Source organism: Diabrotica virgifera, chromosome 3, assembly GCF_917563875.1.
Source record: "Diabrotica virgifera virgifera chromosome 3, PGI_DIABVI_V3a".
Taxonomy (NCBI): Eukaryota; Metazoa; Arthropoda; class Insecta; order Coleoptera; family Chrysomelidae; genus Diabrotica; species Diabrotica virgifera.
The window spans coordinates 188,322,328-188,342,851 of NC_065445.1; the positions used below are offsets into that span (position 1 = coordinate 188,322,328).

The window sequence follows — 20,524 nt, forward strand, 5'->3', positions numbered from 1 at the left end:
GGGGCAGAACTGGAGGACGATCTATGGAATAACAGAACGAGATGAAGACTGGAAATCGGAAGACGTCGAAGAACGTTGTGAACCTATATTATACACACACCCAAACTTATATGGAATCATCTGATATTTCTTACTATTTCGTGCGGATTTAAAAAAACAAACACACGAAGTCAAACAATATTTATGTTGTTCTGAAGCTATTTTCTTGTGGCATTTTTATAATCAAGTATATTTAAATGGGAAATAAGCCACAATTTTACCTAAAAATGATTTTATTAACGTTTCGACGCCCAAGTCGGGTGTCGTTGTCAAATACAAAATAATACTAAATAAACAAAAATGTTGTTGCTTAGTAAAAAATTCTTCTAATTTATTTAATCTGACTCACTTATATCGGCAATTCAGACACGTATTCTACATTTTAAAGTAGACGACTTTAAAATGATATTGCCAATATTGATGAGTTGCGTTCCTGGGACGACTTTACTAAAAGATAGTTCATTCGATTACATGAAATCAATCCCAACTCAAGAATATCCGCCACAAAAATTTACTATGGAATCTCTAACGCGAGAATTTCAGTGCCACCGTTGCATTTGGTTGTCTTTTTAAAGACAGATCACATGCTATGATTTTTTGTGGCGGATATTCTTGAGTTGGGATTGATTTCATGTAATCGAATGAACTATCTTTTAGTAAAGTCGTCCCAGGAACGCAACTCATCAATATTGGCAATATCATTTTAAAGTCGTCTACTTTAAAATGTAGAATACGTGTCTGAATTGCCGATATAAATGAGTCAGATTAAATAAATTATTAGAAGAATTTTTTACTAAGCAACAACATTTTTGTTTATTTAGTATTATTTTGTATTTTGACAACGACACCCGACTTGGGCGTCGAAACGTTAATAAAATCATTTTTAGGTAAAATTGTGGCTTATTTCCCATTTGAATATACTTGATTATAAAACAATATTTAGTTAAAAGCAATTTAATAACGAATACATATCAATTAAATAAAACATTAACGTATTTAACAAACAAATTGAAAGTAGTTGTTTTAAAGTCAACAGCATACAAAATTTCAATGTAAAACGAATAATGTTTAAATTGTTTTTATTTTTTTTTATTTTGTGGTAGTCATTGTTATCACCTCTAGTCCTTATACAAACTTTAGTTTGCGTGGGCACGCTCCTAAGCAAATTATCAACATTTTGTTGTGGTAGATTGCTCCATCCTTTAAGAGCAGCTTGTACTAGCCGTGCGGTGTTTTGTGGATTATCCTGGCGAGCTCTAATTTTTCTATTAAGCATATTCCACAAATACTCTATAGGAGTAAGCTCGGGTGAGCAAGCAGGCCACTCCAAACAACGGATACCTTCTGCTTCAATGAAGTCTGTAGTCACTCTAATGGTATGTACAGGTCCATTATCATGCAATAAAATTAAATTTTCTCCTGTCGCACCTCTCCAGAGCCCGACTACAGGTTATCAACATTCCTGTGAGCAGTTAAAGTTGATTGGATGAAAATTAAAGGAGTTTTTTTACGGATCACAATTAATCTCCAGAACGTTACACTTTCCCTTGTAAGTTTGTGAACAGATCTGACAGCTTTCGTTCTTGCTTGTCTTCCTCGACCTCTAAGTACACGATTTCATGGGTCATCTGATTTTACACAAATCCTGACTTTTTTTTTGAAAATAGCAAATTTTGTCAATTCCTAATGTTCCAGTTTTGGTGGTGAAGACACCAATTTAGGCGATCAATCTTGTGCTGCCTGGATACACATAACTGGGAACACATAACTGTCTCCTGCTGTATACTTCTTGGTACGAACTCTTCTTCTTATCGTTTCAACTGAAACAGTTACACCTGTAGCTTCCAACAGCTGCCTTTGGAGCTGCAGGTGAGTAATGGTTGGGTGTCTTCCAGCTGATTGGACAATTAAACGATCTTGGAGAGCCGTTATTACTTTTGGCGACTTTCCCTTGCTTTATTTTTGAGCTTTCCTAGTTCCTGTTACCTAGCATAAGTTTTGGACAGAACGCCCTGTATTACGCCTAGCTCTACAGCTATGTCCCTCTGAGAACATTACTTTCTACACAAGACCAATAATCTTTCCTCGTTGTATGTTCTATAACCCCACATCAGGCATATTTTCGTTTTTGGGCGCAAAAGTTAGTTTATTTATTTTCGTTCAATTTGCAACTCAAGCAAATAACCTGTACCGTACCGAGCTGTACTATCCGATTGTCTTATATATTTGCTTATTTTTAATAAAAACCTTTATTCTTCGCAACAATAACAAGTTTTTTTTAAAGAAATAAATATAAAAAAAAATCAATGGGAAAATACCCAGTAGCTGGCTGTATACCATAATTAAAAAATCATACAGAAGTAAAAAACTTCGTTTGTACAATGGTATAAAAAAGTTTATTAAAAACTATTAAAAGTCATCCAAAAGGATTTGCAAAACGTTTTCAATCTAAATTAGATCATCTTCAGTGCCTAGAACGAAGTATTTCCACGTTAGAATGAATGCAAAAGGTTAAAATTGTGACTAGTTGAAGAAAAAATGTGGTAATACTTACGTTCTGCCTAGTACATGGAACTAGCAACCTTATGAAATAGGTAACATCGAGAAATATGGTTTACATGATAACTATATAATATTTATAGCGACTCCAAGTCGATGTTAAAAGATTAAATGTGTTAGGAGTGCTATGGTCGTGTGGGATGCGGCCACTAAAAAGAATACACCCACAGTATCTCCTACTGGTCGTAAGAGGCGACTGCAGGAGCAGCTGACCGCTGTCCCTACCCAACATTCCATCTCGTCCTATACCCAACTATTTACCTAGAACCTATCTCAGCCACACCCCGAGTGTCGGATGAGTCCTCTTGACCGTGTTTGAGTGGAAGAGGTCCAATTTGCGCGGGGGGTATGTGGCATGTACATGTCGCGCACCCTACACACAAACCGCGCAACTTGCGCCGCTCTCCATTCATACACTCCTAAATTCCTCAATACCGAGTGATTGCCGGTATAAGCGATCTCCCACTTGCTGACCAACGGCTTCGGGCGGATGAGTTGGTAAGTGTAGGACACTCTTTTGTCCTGGAGTTGAGAAATCGGCTTCGAAGGCGGAGGAACTATTAAGTAGTCAACGGCATACGGATGTGGAAAGCCACGGGATGACTACCACATTATATATCCCTAGTAAAACCATCATGACGAGAAGGAGATTTAAAGATGATATGCCATGCGACCCGATTAGCAACCGGCGTCGTCGAGTTTCCGGGCTGGACGATGTGAAATCAGAGACCGGCCACGCAACGGTGGGAACCAGGCCTTGCGTGGAAAATATGCGACTGGATAAAACAAATGAAAATGTCAGAAAATATACTGTTAAGATAGCTACATGGAACGTAAGAACTCTTTATCAGACTGGAAAACTAAACAACGCAATTAATGAAATGAAGAGGCTCAAAATTGATATTCTGGGGATGAGTGAAATAAGATGGCCAGGTAATGCGAGAAGGAGGATGCAGCAATATTTTTTTCAGGCAGCAGAGAAGATGTCAACCATAGGCATGGAGTAGCGGTTCTAGTAAATAATAAAATCAGAAAACATATAAAAAATTTTATTCCATATTCAGAACGCTGCATGTTGATCCAGATAAGTGCGCACCCTCTAGACATAAATATAATTTAGGTTTATGCTCCCACATCTGAGAGTACTGATGAAGAAATTGAGGAGTTTTACGAACAATTAGACGAAATCATAAAAAACCTAAAGAAACAAGACATAACCATGGTAATGGGAGATTTTAACTCCAAAATAGGAAAAGGCGAAGTCAGTGACGTAGTTGGCAAGTATGGGTTGGGAACAAGAAATGAACGAGGTGATCGACTAATAGAGGTGATCGACTAATAGAGTTTTGCCAGGAGAAAAACTTAATTATCACTAATACTTGGTTTAAGTTACCATTAAGAAGATTGTACACTTGGAGGTCACCACAGGACAAGTCTGGGTACATCGTTAGAAATCAGATAGACTTTATAACAATTAACAAACGATTCCGTAACGCAATAATATCAGCCAAAACATATCCTGGAGCTGATATAAACTCTGATCATAATCCTCTTGTAGCCCAATTACGAGTCAGACTAAAAACCTTAATCCAGAAACAGAATAACAAAAGATTAGATATGGATCAACTTAGAAATCCCGAGATAAAAGTCAAGCTTACAAATAGCATTACTAGTAATGTTGCTTTAACAACCAATACTGATGATATTGAAAGAGACTGGATCAACTTAAGGGACGCTATATGCAACGGTGCGAAAGAAGTAATTGGTGACTACGAGCGGAAGAAGAAGAACGAATGGATGACAGATGAAATATTACACCTCATGGACAGAAGGAGGGAAAATAAGAATAATCCCGAACAATATAAAGAACTGGATAGAACTGTCAGTAGAAAGATAAAAGAATCCAAAGAGAAATGGTTACAAGAAAAATGTCAAGAAATAGAAGAGCTAGAACGAAGACACGATAGTTTTAACATGCATAAAAAAATTAAGGAGTTTACTTATACTTACAAGAAAAAACAGTTTGGTAAGTTAATAGACGAGAACAACAAACTTATTGTAGATAAAGAAGAACAGTTACAGACTTGGGCAATTTACATAAAAGATTTGTTTACGGATTATCGTCATATTTCTACGAACACTCTTTGATCTGAATGGACCAAAAATATTGAAAAGTGAGGTGATAAAAGCTATAGATCAAACGAAAGATGGGAAAGCAACAGGATGCGATGAAATACCAGTCGAATTTTTAAAAGTTTTTAACGAGAACAACATGAATGTAGTATTGGAACTGTTTAATAAGATATACGATACTGGTCAAATTCCATCGGACTGGCTGAAATCTACATTTGTGCCCCTTCCCTAGAAATCCAATTCTAAGACGTGTAGCGAATATCGCCTTATAAGTTTAATGATTCATACCCTTAAAGTATTCTTGCGTATTGTCCATTCCAGAATACGAGGAAAATTAGAACACAGCATAAGTAAAACACAGTTCGGTTTTAGATGCGGTTTTAGAACTCGAGAGCCCTTATTTGCAATACAAGTCTTGATTCAAAAATGCCTGGATCAACAGAAAGATGTTTACGCCTGTTTTATCGACTATGAGAAAGCATTTGATAATATCAAACATGACAAACTCATAGAACTATTACATCTTTCAGGACTTGACACTAAGGACATCCAGATTATAAAAAATTTATATTGGAATCAAACAGCCCACATAAAGAATGGACATATGGTGAGTGAAAACATAACCATTTCTAGAGGGGTTAGACAGGGCTGTATTCTTTCGCCACTGTTTTTCAACCTGTACACGGAACAAATATTTCTAGAGGCACTGGAAGAGTACAATGAGGGCATCAAGATTAATGGCGTACCAATAAGTAATTTTCGATATGCAGATGATACTGTTATACTGGCCGATAACATCGAAGATTTACAGATGATGCTAAATAGAGTAAATATAACTGGCAACCAATTTGGACTGAAGATCAATAGAAAGAAAACTAAATTTATGGTGATTAGTAAAAAGAACATTCAACATATCGACCTGAATATTGAAGCCGAACGTATTGAAAGAGTACACCGATTTAAATATCTGGGATATACAATAAATGATAAGTGGGACCCAGATGTAGAGATTAGGATCCGAATTGAAATAGCAAGATCCAAATTCATAAAAATGAGAAAGCTCTTAAGCAACCGCATCCTAAGCGTTAACCTCCGATGGCGCGCCATAAAATGCTATGTACTCTCTACGCTACTTTACGGAGTAGAAGGGTGGACGTTAACAGCAGCAACTATAAAGAAGTTAGCGGCTCTAGAAATGTGGCTGTATCGACGCATACTGAGAATACCTTGGACAGACAGAGTGACCAACACAGAGGTATTGAGACGAATGGGTAAAGAGGTGGAATTGTTAACAACTGTTAAAAGGAGGAAAGCGTCATACCTGGGCCATGTGTTCCGTAATGATAAGTACAGTCTGCTACAGCTTATCGTGGAAGGCAAGATTGAAGGTAGAAGAGGTTTGGGCAAAAAGAAGAAATCCTGGCTGAGAAACTTCAGAGAATGGTTTCAAATACCAGAAGCTGCGAACATAATACATGCGGCACAAAACAGAGAAACCTATCGTTTGATGGTCGCCAACCTTCGGTAGAAGACGGCACATAAACAAGAAGAAGGAGTGCTCAAAGGGCAACATGGTTCCCTGCTCGATAAAAAATCGTGGGTCTTGCCAGTTCAATGGACACAGACCAACAAAGGTGAATGAGATGACAATCCAATTATTAGACAGAAGCGACATGACAAGACATGTAGTCAATTTTTGGTTATGAATTTAAAATAGTGTTGTTTAGAATTTAGATTATTAGTTAAACTGAATGTAGATTAATAACTGTATTAAAGTGAAATTTAAAATTATAATAAATTAGATTTTAATGAAAAAATCGGAAAGGCTACTCTCTGTTACAGAAAGAACTGTTGTTAATGTTAAATTGATAAAAATATTACTCATAGTAGAGTCAGTGACGTCACTGATGACAGTTTTGAAAGAAGACGAAGTTTAATTTAGTTTGAAATAAAAAGTGAAAGAAAAGTAATTCAATGTTAACAACTTAAAGACCTATAAAGGTAAGGTACATAGTAATGTTGTAAAAATAAAAGAGTAATAATGTAAAATAGAAAGAGTATTGTTGGTTGCCTATTATTGTGGTTGTAATGGTTGTTAACAAATTGAAAAAATATTTTAATTGTCTGAATTATTGAACTCATAATTTGAAATCTATAGAAGGTAATGGAGTAAACAGATTGAAATGGATGAAATATATAATACTGTAAAAGATTTAACGAGAACAGAGTGATTGGCAAAAGCAGATTGAAAACAAGAAAAGTTGGTTGCCTGATATGATAATTTCAAAAATATAATTTTAATTAAATTACTGAAAGAAAAGTATGTACCTAGTTAATGACAATGACCTAAAAGATGTTACAAAATCAGATAAACTAAAATTATGATTAACAATAATCTAGATAAAGAGGGAATAACATGATTGTTAATATCAGAAATGTAAAGTAAATTATGTGTCAAATAATTGTAATTTTGAAACGGAATAGATGAAGTTAATGAGTTATAACATAGGAGGCAACCAAACAAAATCGTTAGCGTATAAGTGTACATTGAAATGATAGTTATATAATCCAGGTTGAAAGTTGGAATTATTGTGGATATGAAGCAAAAATCTAGATGAACTGATTCACTGAATTGGTAAACTGAAAATTTGAAATTGTATAGTTAGTAACGGAGTAACAGATTGAAATATTGTTGAGGGAAATTAATGAAAAAGAAAAGAATAACTAGAGCAAGAAGTGTAAGGGGAACCGAAAAAGCCAGAGACACGAGGCATGGCAATATAACTCTGTGGCTGGTAAAAATTTTTATGAAGGAGGTTGGAAAAGAAAGAAGGTAACTGTGTTAGGTAGGGATGGCAATATAACTTTGTGTTTGGGAAAATGTATGAAGGAAAATTTTAAATGAAAACAGGTAGACTGTGTTAAGGAAGTGATAGTTTAAAAGGGGGACGAGAAAGAAATGAAATCAAGGGCATATTGAAAAAGTGTTAATGGGTGATTAGTAAGGAAATAATAAATGTTAGATGCTAGTGTGGTTGAAAGGAAAGAGGAAACACAGTAAAGAAAATGATTAAAAGGAAAAGAAAGAAAGGAATGGGGAATTATAAAATAAATCAAATTTTTTTGTTAGGGAAATAATTGTCGGTGGATAGGAGTAAAAGGTCGATTTAAAATAGTTTGGCGGTTAACGCAATTGGGGCTAGTCCTCATGTCTCTAAAAATCTCAAGGTCCTCGACAAATCCAACCGTAAAGAGTTCTTGTCCTGGATGTTATGAATTAATTTGACACCATCGGGGATGGTAAGATGGTGTTTATTGACTTTAAGGTGATGGGAGAAAGCTGATGTATTATCTCTTTTGGAATGTTCGGCAGATCTGGTTGAAAGTGATCTATAAGTCCTACCTATATAAGAAGCGTCGCAATCAGAACAAGTCAACCTGTAAACTCCACTACGGTCCATATAGTGTACTGTATCTTTGGTATTTGTTAAAAAATGATTAAGATTAAGAGTATTTCAAACTTTGAAAGAAATATGTATGTTATCAGAAGAGTTGGATATAATGCGTTTAATCTTTTCACATAAAGTGGGGTTGTGAAATGGTAGTGACCTATAAATTGGGGAAGAAGAGGAAGCCTGACGATAAGCAGAGTTATGTAGTAATCTAGATTCTCGTTTACGGATGAGTTTGTCTATTATATTGGGATCATAACCATTGTTGACAGCTATTTGTTTTATGATGTTAAGTTCTGTATTGAAAGAGTCATTTGACATAAGTATGGAAAAAAGTCTATGTATGAAACTTCTAAATGCAGCTAATTTGTGTGATAGAGGGTGATTGGAAGAGAAATGAATCATTTCTCGTTCCAGAACGTAAGTATTACCACATTTTTTCTTGAACTAGTCACAATTTTAACCTTTTGCATTCATTCTAACGTGGAAATACTTCGTTCTAGGCACTGAAGATGATCTAATTTAGATTGAAAACGTTTTGCAAATCCTTTTGGATGACTTTTAATAGTTTTTAATAAACTTTTTCATACCATTGTACAAACGAAGTTTTTTACTTCTGTATGATTTTTTAAATAAATATTACTTTGAAATACATGGTGATTCCATATAAGTTTGGGTGTGTGTATATATATACAGGGTGCGCCAAACCTCTGGTTTTCTTTGATTACGGATAAACTATGAGATATACAAAAAAATGTTTATAACAAAACTAATGTGTATCAATCAAAGAGTCTATATTCTAAAATTATTTTTGATTATACAGGGTGAGTCAGAACGACGGTATGAACTAAAGTTGTATTTTTTTAAATGGAACACTCTGTATATTAAATCATTTTTGAATATATTATTTAAAAATATGAAAAATTTGTATAAGGTCTTATAGGCCTAAAGTTAATAATTTTCGAAATATTTACATTTTTATTGAAAAAAAAATGGTAATATTTATAGGGTTGTGGATTATGCTTTCAAGGAAATAAAAATTTAAGTGATAGGTCAAAATTTTTAAAATACAGTGTTATTTTTAAATAATTTAATATTTTTTACTTTTAGCCGTAAAATATACCTACAGTGTGATCACTATTTGCAAATACAAAATTTTCTCATTTTTTTTAAATGGGACACCCTGTATATTAGTTTTGCATTTTGTAGTAAATATTACAACCTTTCTTTTGGTATAAGGTTGTATGTACCTAGCATGTTTCGTTTTGTAGATATTTTTAAAAAAACAATAGATTTTACGTTTTTGCGGATTTTTTATTTAAAAATTTTTTTGCAAAAAAATAATTATAATCTGGTTTTAGAAACATACACTAAAATATAAAATATGAAAATAAAAACGTAATTAAAGATTAAAATAAATCGTATGCTAGTACAATTCAATCGAATTTAATAACTTTAAATTATTTTACAAAAAATATTTTACCATATTAATGAATGCATAAATTAGTTACTAAATTAAATAAACAACCAAATTTTAAATCAACCGTAGTAATTTTTCTACTACAGCAACTTTCCTGTACCAAATTAATTGTTAGTTAAATTGTATTTAGTTAATAGACTAAGGGCCGGTTGTTCGAACGCTAATCAAAACAGATCATTATCAAATATTTAATTGCAATTATATTTGATTAAGCGTACTTCTGACAGATGTCGCATTTTGAGGTTATGTTGACTGATTTATTTTATTATTTTGGTTTTAATTTAAAATAAAACATAATTAAACTCTTTCTGATGTTAATTTCTTGTTTTTACTTACAAATCAATAATAATAATAAGCAATTTTTAATAATTTAAGAGCTGCGGCTATATTTTAATTACTGTTTTACCTACAATCAATAACTGATGAGTGTTTTAGATGTATTTTTCATGTCGCGATTTGATTCCCATCAAGAAAATTGATTACAATAAATGATTGATTATAATCAACTTCTTGATTAGCGTTCGAACAACCGGCCCTTAGAGCCGCTACAGGTGAAATTTCTTAATCATTTTAGGCACGATGGGACCCTATAACTTAAATAGTAGAACCTAAAAGAAAAGGTTTGAACACTGTGCCGTCACTTTTCAGTGGCACATGCGTCGACAGTGGCGCATCAAACTTTCCACTTATGGACGGGATAAATAAATTTAAAGGTACCCTCCCTTAATAACAGAATTCAATTTTTTTTATTTTTTTAAGTTCTATGTGATTAACACATAAGATTCAACAATCAATTTTAAGATTTCAAAAAATTCACACGCATAGTTGAGGCTTTTATAAAACATATCTATTTTTTACAGACCCGTAGGTAGAGTGTACATAACCTCAAAAAATTAAAAAAAAAATTTTTCTTGAAAAAAGCGTATAACTTTTTTTGGGGAATAGCTGCAGGTCTAATTTTTTCTTAATCTTATGTGTTTTATTAAACACTATATTTCTATTTTTTTTAGATTTTTCCGTAATGCTCGCCACCTTCAAGAATCCGAAAAACTGCTTTTTGGGGGGTTTTGGGGGATTTTCCCTATTTTATAGACTTCATAATATATCAAATCAATTTCGATTTTATAGGATATATGTAACTTGAAGTAAGTGAGTCCTTTAGAATATTTAAAAATGGGAGAAACACGTTCAAACCCCCCAAAACCCCCTTAAAAAACAGTTTTTTGGATTTTTGAAGGTGACCAGCGTTACAGAAAAATCTGAAAAAATTTAAAAATATAGTGTTTGATAAAATACACAAGACTAAGAAAAAATTAGATCTGTAGCTATCCCCAAAAAAAAGTTATATATTTCTTTCCAAAAAAAAAATTTTTTTAAATTTTTTGAGGTTATGTAAACATAACCTACAGGTCTATAAAAAATAGACGTGTTTTATAAAAGCCTTAACTATGCGTGTGAATTTTTTGAAATTTTAAAATTGATTGCATCCCACCAAAAAAAATAAAATCGAAAAATAAAGTTTTTCATGGTGGGGGCAGGGGGAAGGGGGTGGTTAAAATTACGATGAATCTTATGTCTCAATCACATAGAACTTAAATAAATGAAAAAAATTGAATCCTGGTAGTGAGGGAAGGTATTTTTTAATTTATGTATCCCGTCCATAAGTGGAAAGTTTGATGCGCCACTGTCGACGCATGTGCCACTGAAAAGTGACGGCACAGTGTTCAAACCTTTTCTTTTAGGTTCTACTATTTAAGTTATAGGGTCCCGTCGTGCCTAAAATGATTAAGAAATTTCACCTATAGCGGCTCTTAGTCTATAAACTTTTAATTTACCTATTAAATTTACTTACATACATCTTGAGAATATAAAAATTATTATAAAGTATGCTTTATATATAGTATATATAATATAAATAGTATTTACTGGTGTCACAAAAGCTGGTAATACTTTTGTAGTTGAAATTTTTGTAACAATTTTTTATATTTTAAATTTTAATTTTTTAACCGAAAAATTTAAAATATAAAAAATTGTTACAAAACAAATTTTGTTTTGGGCGAAACCATTAGAAATTATTACCAGCTTTTGTGACACGAGTAGGTACATAGATACTATTTACTTCTTAATATACTTCCATAACGTTCATTTGTTTCAAAGCATACTTTATACGTTCTCAAGATGTAGGTAAATTAAAAAGTTATTAATTGATCTTACTCGTAAATACAATATTTGGTACAGGAAAGTTGCTGCGGTAGAAGAATTACTACGGTTGATTTAAAATTTGGTTGTTTATTTAATTTAGTAACTAATTTATGCATTCATTAATATGGTAAAATGTTTTTTGTAAAATAATTTAAAGTTATTAAATTCAATTGAATTGTACTAGCATACGATTTATTTTAATCTTTAATTACGTTTTTATTTTTATATTTTATATTTTAGTGTATGTTTCTAAAACCAGACTATAATTTTTTTTTGCAAAAAAATTTTTAAATAAAAAATCCGCAAAAACGTAAAATCTATAGTTTTTTTAAAATATCTACAAAACGAAACATGCTAGGTACATACAACCTTATACCAAAAGAAAGGTTCTAATATTTACTACAAAACGCAAAACTAATATACAGGGTGTCCCATTTAAAAAAAAATGAGAAAATTTTGTATTTGCAAATAGTGATCACACTGTATATTTTATGGCTAAAAGTAAAAAATATTAAATTATTTAAAAATAACACTATATTTTAAAAACTTTGACCTATCACCTAAATTTTTATTTCCTTGGAAACATAATCCACAACCCTATAAATATTACCATTTTTCTCAATAAAAATGTAAATATTTCGAAAATTATTAACTTCAGGCCTATAAGACCTTATACAAATTTTTCATATTTTTAAATAATATATTCAAAAATGATTAAATATACAGGGTGTTCCATTTAAAAAAATACAACTTTGGTTCATACCGTCGTTCTGACTCACCCTGTATAATTGAAAATAATTTTAAATTATAGACCTCTTTGATACACATTAGTTTTGTTATAAACATTTTTTTGTATATCTCATAGTTTAGCCGTAATCAAAGAAAACCAGAGGTTTGGCGCACCCTGTATAAAAATACCGTGATCTTTAAAGTAGCTTCTGCAATTTGTTGTTTTTCTGAGGCCAAGCAGATACCTTATTGCTCTTTTTTGTAATTTAAAAATAACATCAGATTGGGCAGCTGTACCAGAAATCCAAAAAGAAACACCATATCGAAGATGAGACTCGAACAAAGAAAAATATGTTATTTTGGAAGATGCTAAATTGATTTCCTTTGAAACAGATCTTATTGCATAGCAAAAGTGAGGCACTCTACTGAACCTTGTGGTGCCCCACATACAGTGTTTTTGAGACTTAAGTCTGTATCATCTTAAAAATAGTAGTCTGCTTATTTTTGGCAAAATAGCTAGCCAAAAAAACTGCTTATATTAATTTATTACTGACCCCCAAAATAATAATTCGTTTCTTTTATATACAGGGTGTGACGTGTGTCTAGGTAATTGGCTCTAACCAGTTGTTTCCTATAATCAAAGTAAAATTTACCAATTTAGCCAATTCAAATGAATAGCACGGATTCCGTAGAAATTTAGTTTTTTTATCAAAATGTCGTGCATAGTCAAAAGCTTTGGCGTAGTCACAGAAAAAAGTGGCAGTGTGGCAGTGTAAAGATTAATGTTTAGTGCTTGATAAACCTGCTATAGTCCAGAAAACATGGCATCAGTGGTACATTTATTATTTAAAAAGCCGAACAGAACAGATTTTGTGATAAAATCTTGTTTTCAACGGGAAGGGACATAAGTCGGGCTTTTATGAGTATCTCAATAATTTTGGAGAGTACCGGTAGCATCTAAACATTCCGTATATGTATTTGGACCATAGGAGTTTTCTATTGGTTCGTTGCAGCACGCGGTAATATTTTAACCAATAGACGGCGAGGTTCCAGATGCATATACGGAATGTCAGTCGGTCCCAAATTCATATACGGAATGTTAAATATCGTACACCGAAAAAGATAAGTTTTTTTAGAGTCTTTTAAAAGGAGATTGATTTTAAAATACTTGTTACTGTATTATTAAATAAAAATAAAACAATTATAGTATTTCGAATGTTATTTGGTGCGAAATTCATATACGGTATGCTAAATATTCGTGGAACAAAAAGACGATTTTTATTAAACCCAGTTAAAATGAGACTGGTTTTTAATAGTATATTATGCAACGAGCATTTAATGATGGTCATTATGAAGCGAGTATAAAGGATACGAAACGAGTTTCGTGTAGAGTACGAGCGTCATAATGATAATTAAATGCAAGTTGTATACACGATTTTTGTTCTATGATCATTCACAAAAAAATATATTCAAATTTATTAATTTTGTAATGTAAACAAATTAAGTAGTTTGTCAGTCTGACAGTTTGTTTACATATTGAGAACTGTCAAAGCGTATGTATTTGACTCGCCATTGGTTACTGCGCGTGTGCCACCTTTATCGCGAATGTCATATCGCGATTCTATAGGGCTTTTCATTCACAGTCAGTTGTTTCGAGCTTCTGTCATATGTCGTATAACCCGTGTATATTTATTATATTACAAAGATTATAAAACATATGACAGAAGCTCGAAACAAATGACAATCGATGAAAAGCCCTATTAGTTAAAAATCTGTATCTTAATGGAAATCTGTATCATAATAAAGTTCATTATGATACAGGTAGTGACATCATAATTGATATATAAGGCTTTTCATCGATTGTCATTTGTTTCGAGCTTCTGTCATGTGTCACATAATATTAATATATCTACGTCATACGTTTTTGTTTTGTATTATTGTATATACCAATAACGTATGTCGTACATATTAATATTATGTGACACATGACAGAAACTCGAAACAAATGACTGTGAATGAGACACGTGCAAGTCATTAAAAATTCTGAGAAAGCGAAACCTTAGTCAAATAAAGAAATATGTCTCTCAAATCTATACCCTCCCATTTATGAAATTCGCACCAAATAGGTACCTAATCATTGTTTTATTTTTCTTTAATAATACATTAATAAAATAGGTATTCTAAAATCAGTCTCCTTTAACTGATTAATAAAAAGTCCCATTTTTTGGTCTACGAATAATTAACATCCCGCATATGAATTTCGCACCAAATAACATTCGAAATACTATAATTGTTTTATTTTTATTTAATAATACAGTAACAAGTATTTTAAAATCAATCTCCTTTTAAAAGACTCTAAAAAAACTTATCTTTTTTGGTGTACGATATTTAACATTCCGTATATGAATTTGGGACCGACTAACATTCCGTATATGCATCTGGAACCTCGCCGTCTATTGGTTAAAATATTACCGCGTGCTGCAACGAACCAATAGAAAACTCCTATGGTCCAAATACATATACGGAATGTTTAGATGCGTACCCGTACTAATGCAATATGTCTATAATTATAGGCATTAGATTCCTCACCACCTTTATAAAGAGGAATATAATAATGGCTGTCTTTAAGCACTCCGGAAATTTACCTTTCTCAAAAGAGTCATTAATTATTGAGATGAGGACCTTCAACACATTTTCTGGGAGATTTAAAAAAATTCTCATAGATAAGTCCATCGAGTACTACAGAAATATTTGCTTTTGATACTTTTGATTTGTCTTATAAAGAGTAAATTCGAGACCTTTCTTGAATTAGGGAGATAGGAAATGAGATCTTGTGGCAAAGTAGTTGATGTTAAATTTTTACTCACATTAACGAAGTATTTATGTAGTGTAGATTTTCAGGGTTTGGAAGGAAAAATGTTTGAGCTGTGTGAGTTCTATTTCGAAGATCATATTTATTAACCAATTTTCTTTTGCAACACTTTTAGAGCTTCCCAGACGATTTTTATAGTACGTTTTTTTAGCTGATTTGAACGAATAAAATTCGAAAAAGGATGTTGACGGAAATTGTGAAAATGTAGAACTTGGAATAAAGATGTTTTATCAAGTGTAGTCAGAATGTCTAAAAATGTATTTGCTGTTAGTGAAATTAGTACATAAATAATAAACAAAAAAAAATTACCTGCAGCTATTTGGTTCTAAGTAACAATTGAATAAAATACGTTACATTACGGATGTTACCAATTGCATTTCTGTTCCTATTATATGCCAGCGTCCTATTTATAGCACACTATAATTTTTATTTTTTTTTTCAACCATTAAAATTGGTTTAACTTTAAAGAAAAATTTACCCTGTATATTTTAGGATGCAGTAAACTGAATTATAAATTTTGTTTGATAATATTACTATCATCCATTCAATAAAAAAAAATTAGAAGCATTGGACAAATTTGTTGACCTTGTCTAGATTTAAATATTTAATAATAGAAGTTTCATTTCGACACTTTTTTATCATTTTTAATGAGTTATTATTGAGTAAGGTTTAATATAACGAATAGTCATAAACAAATCTCGGAAATATATATGGCTGAATACTCAGTAAAGTTCATTTTACTGTCCTATAAATAGGATGCTAGTACTCAGTGACATCAAAAAATACTATGAACATAACTCATTGAAGTAATTTATAAGCGAAAAGCATAATACGTGGCGGATATTGTTATAACTTTGACTTTTATACTAAAAAACTATCGCTAAAAGTGATCGCGAAGATTTTATTTTAGGATCAAGAGTAGTACGTGATGTTAGATTGCATTGTTGAACGTGCAAGTCACTCGGCGCTTTTGGATATTTTTTTTATAAATAATTTTGATATTTGATAATAAAAAACCTTGGTAAAAAAGCTCGTGGGTCATATGATTTTCGGATTGATCTAAATAGAGAAATAGATTAATAGAAATAGAGAAATAGACATAGGAAAAATAGTAAATAGCCATTTTTTGTAAAATAGAACGATAATAAGTGAGTTACTATAGCATCTAATTTTGATAATATACAGTCGGAAAAATGAAAGAATACCCATGAACAATCACATCAATCACTAATTTTGTATTTGCTGTCTTTTTCTATAAATAACAATCTTTTGTTCGAGTGCACCAAAATTTGGGAATAAGTAGCTCATGACGTAACTAAGTACAATCTCCAGGGGTGGAACGCTGCGTGGCCGACAAAGGGGTGGGAGCAGTGGTGAATATAAAAATTATATGGGATTTTTTGTGACGTTCGTGATCGAGATAGTGAACCAAAATTTGGGAGTAAGTAGATCATGACGTAACTAAGCAAAATATCCAGGGGCGGAAACCAGAGTTGGGGAGGAGGGTAAGTTTAAGGGGTCAAAGTCGCAGTTTGTATTATTTTTTTGTGACGCAGCACAACATTTATCCCCCACGCAGCGTTCCGCCCATGGAGATTTTACTTAGTAATGTCATGATCTACTTATTCCCAAATTTTGGTGCACTATCTCGATCATGAGCGTCACAAAAAAAATAATAAAAACAGCGACTTTAACCCCTTATAACTACCCTCGTCCCCCACGCTGGTTTTCGGCTCTAGGGATTTTACTTAGTTATGTCATGGACTACTTATTCCCAAATTTTGGTGCACTATCTCAATCACGAACGTCGCAAAAAACCCCTTATATTTTTATATTCACCCCTACCCCCACCCCTTTTTCGGCCACGCAGCGTTTCTCCCCTAGAGATTTTACTTAGTTACGTCATAACATACTTATTCCCAAATTTTGCTGCAATAAAAATAAAAGAATAAAACACACACAAACACATTGAAAAATGCCACAAATGATTTCTGAACAATAATTATTGGCAAAAATTTTAACTAAATACGTATTTTCTAAAAAAAATATATAATAAATATACTTACAATGATAAATGGATAAAAAAAATAAAAATGTGCATTGGGGATCGAACCCGCGTATTTTAGTGCCGGTTAGATTAGCAATCCAAGCATCATAGATTTTAGCTACAGCCGTTTTGTGGGAAGATGAACGTTTTAAACTTTTGACAGTTCTGAATTTGATGAAAATAGTTTGATTTTTGTAGAATTAAAATATTAAAATACTTACAACAAAATATATAGTAAGAAAATAATATATTAGATGAATATTGGTAGAAATTTTGTTGGTAATCAAATTATGTAAATCAAAGCATTACCTACTAGGTGTGTACATTTAAACATTTTACATTTTTCAAATAGGTAAATACCTATGTAATTTTTTATTACAATACTGAAACATTTACAATTACGTAGGTAGCTGTTGCTTTTAAAAACTATTTAAAAAGTCACTAAAATTATAAAATTGCTTTTGTCATTGTCCTCACAACAATAAAAACTAATATACACAACATTTGCTTGTCCATAACCGACATATTGAACAATTTAGACAGGTCATTGTAATTACCCAATCAGAGCACGTATAACGTTTCAGTTGCGCCCAGTACCGAGACTTTTGATGAATTCGCGCACATATACATTTACTCCCAAACGCGCCTAAAGAAGTATAACTTAAAAAAAAACAATTTGGGCGTTAATGGGTTTTAACGAGCCTGGCATAATTGCGGCTCGAAGGTCATAAGAATTCGTGTAGCCGTTACTGATTCTAATTAAAAATTACTTTTAACTATTTTTTAGATTCCGGCTCTCCTCTTCAGTCTCCAAAGGTCAGAAGAAGACTGGAGATACAAAACGCAACAGACCCAAGGTCCCAAAGGTTCCTGCTTGGGAGGTAACGACAAACAATGCAACTGGCCAAGAGGAAAAACGTTGGGTGGAAGCAGTTCCATAAACGCCATGATATATATCAAAGCAAATAAGAAAGATTATGACGAGTGGGCTGACATGGGCAACCCTGGTTGGGATTGGAAGAACGTCAAAGACTATTTCACGCAACTGGAGAACGTCCAACCGCCTGACGATAAGATTACACATCTGGGTACCAAAGGGTTGCTGCCAATTACGAAGACACGACACAGTTAGTAGATTTATATTTGTTTAGTCATTGTAATTATTATGTTCTTTCAAAATCTAAAGAGTTCAGGCGGGATTTGTTTTGAATTGGACAGTTTCCATAGGAGTCTATTTTTTACTAGAACCACTTTAGGTTGTAGTTCACTTACTCACGGTTTTTGCTCTAAATTTTAAACAACCGGTTGGATTGACATGAAATTTGGCATAAACATACGTAACATGTCAAAGAAAAAAACTAATATTGTGCCGATGTATGCTTTTTCCCTGGGGGTGAGTTTCACCCATTCTAGTGTGTGAAAAAATATAGGTTCAAAATAAGTCCGCAATGGATTAACTGACTAATTCTAAGCAACTTTTACTCTATAGCGTTTTTTTCACAAAGTCCATACTTTTCGAATTATTTGCGAGTGAATATGTTCATTTTTCAACAAAATAATCACGTTTTTGGACAGTTTTTCGCATATAACTCAAAAGGTAATTATTTTATCAAGAAAAACACTGTGTGAAAAAATATAGACAATAAAAAAGTGAAGAAAAGGTGTATGTATGAGGTCCCTACACCCAGTAGAAGCAGAGTTATAGCTAATGAAATATAGGTTCATATTCGTTAAATTCCAAATCGAATAGTCCAACGTGAAATAACGCTTGGCTAAAAAATGAAGGACTTTTGGGGAAACTCATTACAACTTTTTTAAAGTAGATGCTTTTACATTAATAATAAAAAGCTTTTTTTTTTAGTTTCTAGCATCAAAATTAAGCAAGTTTCGCTCAAGATTAAATTGGCCCCTTTTTTTTGTAAAAAAAATCGGGGAAAACACCACCTAATTAGCATTTCAAATGAAATTAACCGTTGCGCTTGACAAGTTGCCTAACTTAAGTATCATTTAAATAAGATTTATATGTTACTTTGGAAAAAATATTTTAAAGTATCTTTAATTAAATTTTTAATTTTGGAAAAATTATTTTTTTAATAAATTAAAAATCATTACTGATACCAAAAATCTTAAACAGTAAAAAAAATGAGGATTTGCTTTTCTGAATATTTTGAATTTTTGTTTTCCTGTAAGTCAAAAATTGGTTAAGATATGGCTGTTCAAAATTTGCATACACTCGTGATCACTGACTCGTTCAAGCCCTTTCAAAAATAAGACAACCGGTAAAACTGACAGATCATAATAATCCAGGATAATAAGGTTTTTTCCATGACACTCGAGCAGCCAGGGTACTGAAGCGTTTTTTCGACAGGTAATACCTATAAGAGCAAATTGTAACTAATTCCTGCGTAGGATCTGGCGGCCATTTTTATTTATAAACAATTAAGTGTCAAAAATGGCATTTTTCCCTTTTTTTTCAAATCAATGGAAAACAGTGAAACTTGTAGTTTTCTTAGTACAAATATCTTTGAGATTATGGTAAAACCTTTAAAATGACGTATTACAAAGTTTGATATACTCATTTATTGTCAATATAATTGCGAAAAAAGGTCAGAATTGCAAAAAAAATTAATTTCGCAATATCTACTGTAAAAATTAGTGTACAGTATTGAAATTTTTGTCATATAAGGGTTCTTTGGTGCTTAATATGTGATAAAAATTTCAAAGCGATTCATTCAATTGTTTCAATTTTATTCAAATTGTTTATCCCAGAGAGCATTTTTTTTGCAATAACATAAGTCAAAAATGACGTTAGAACCATTCCAGAGGTGTCAAATGAAAGAGCTTGAGCTATATTCTCAACTTGGTATAAAAAAAGCGAATAAAAAAGGCATTTATTAGTAATAAATAATTATGCAAAAGTATCGTAAATCTTTCTTTATAAACTTTTTATTTTGTTATATAAGAAATTATATATATATATATATATATATATATATATATATATATATATA

The 20,524-nt window shown here is 32.1% G+C and overlaps 1 protein-coding gene across 1 annotated transcript in view; it reads left to right on the forward strand.

Annotated features, from left to right (window-relative positions):
- LOC114332574 (glucose dehydrogenase [FAD, quinone]-like) overlaps positions 1 to 20,524 on the forward strand; it is an 83,984-nt gene that overhangs the window by 30,152 nt on the left and 33,308 nt on the right. The window contains exon 2 of the mRNA XM_028282396.2: positions 18,301 to 18,640. Coding sequence (XP_028138197.1) covers positions 18,301 to 18,640 — 340 coding nt within the window. The remainder of the gene's footprint in view (positions 1 to 18,300; positions 18,641 to 20,524) is intronic.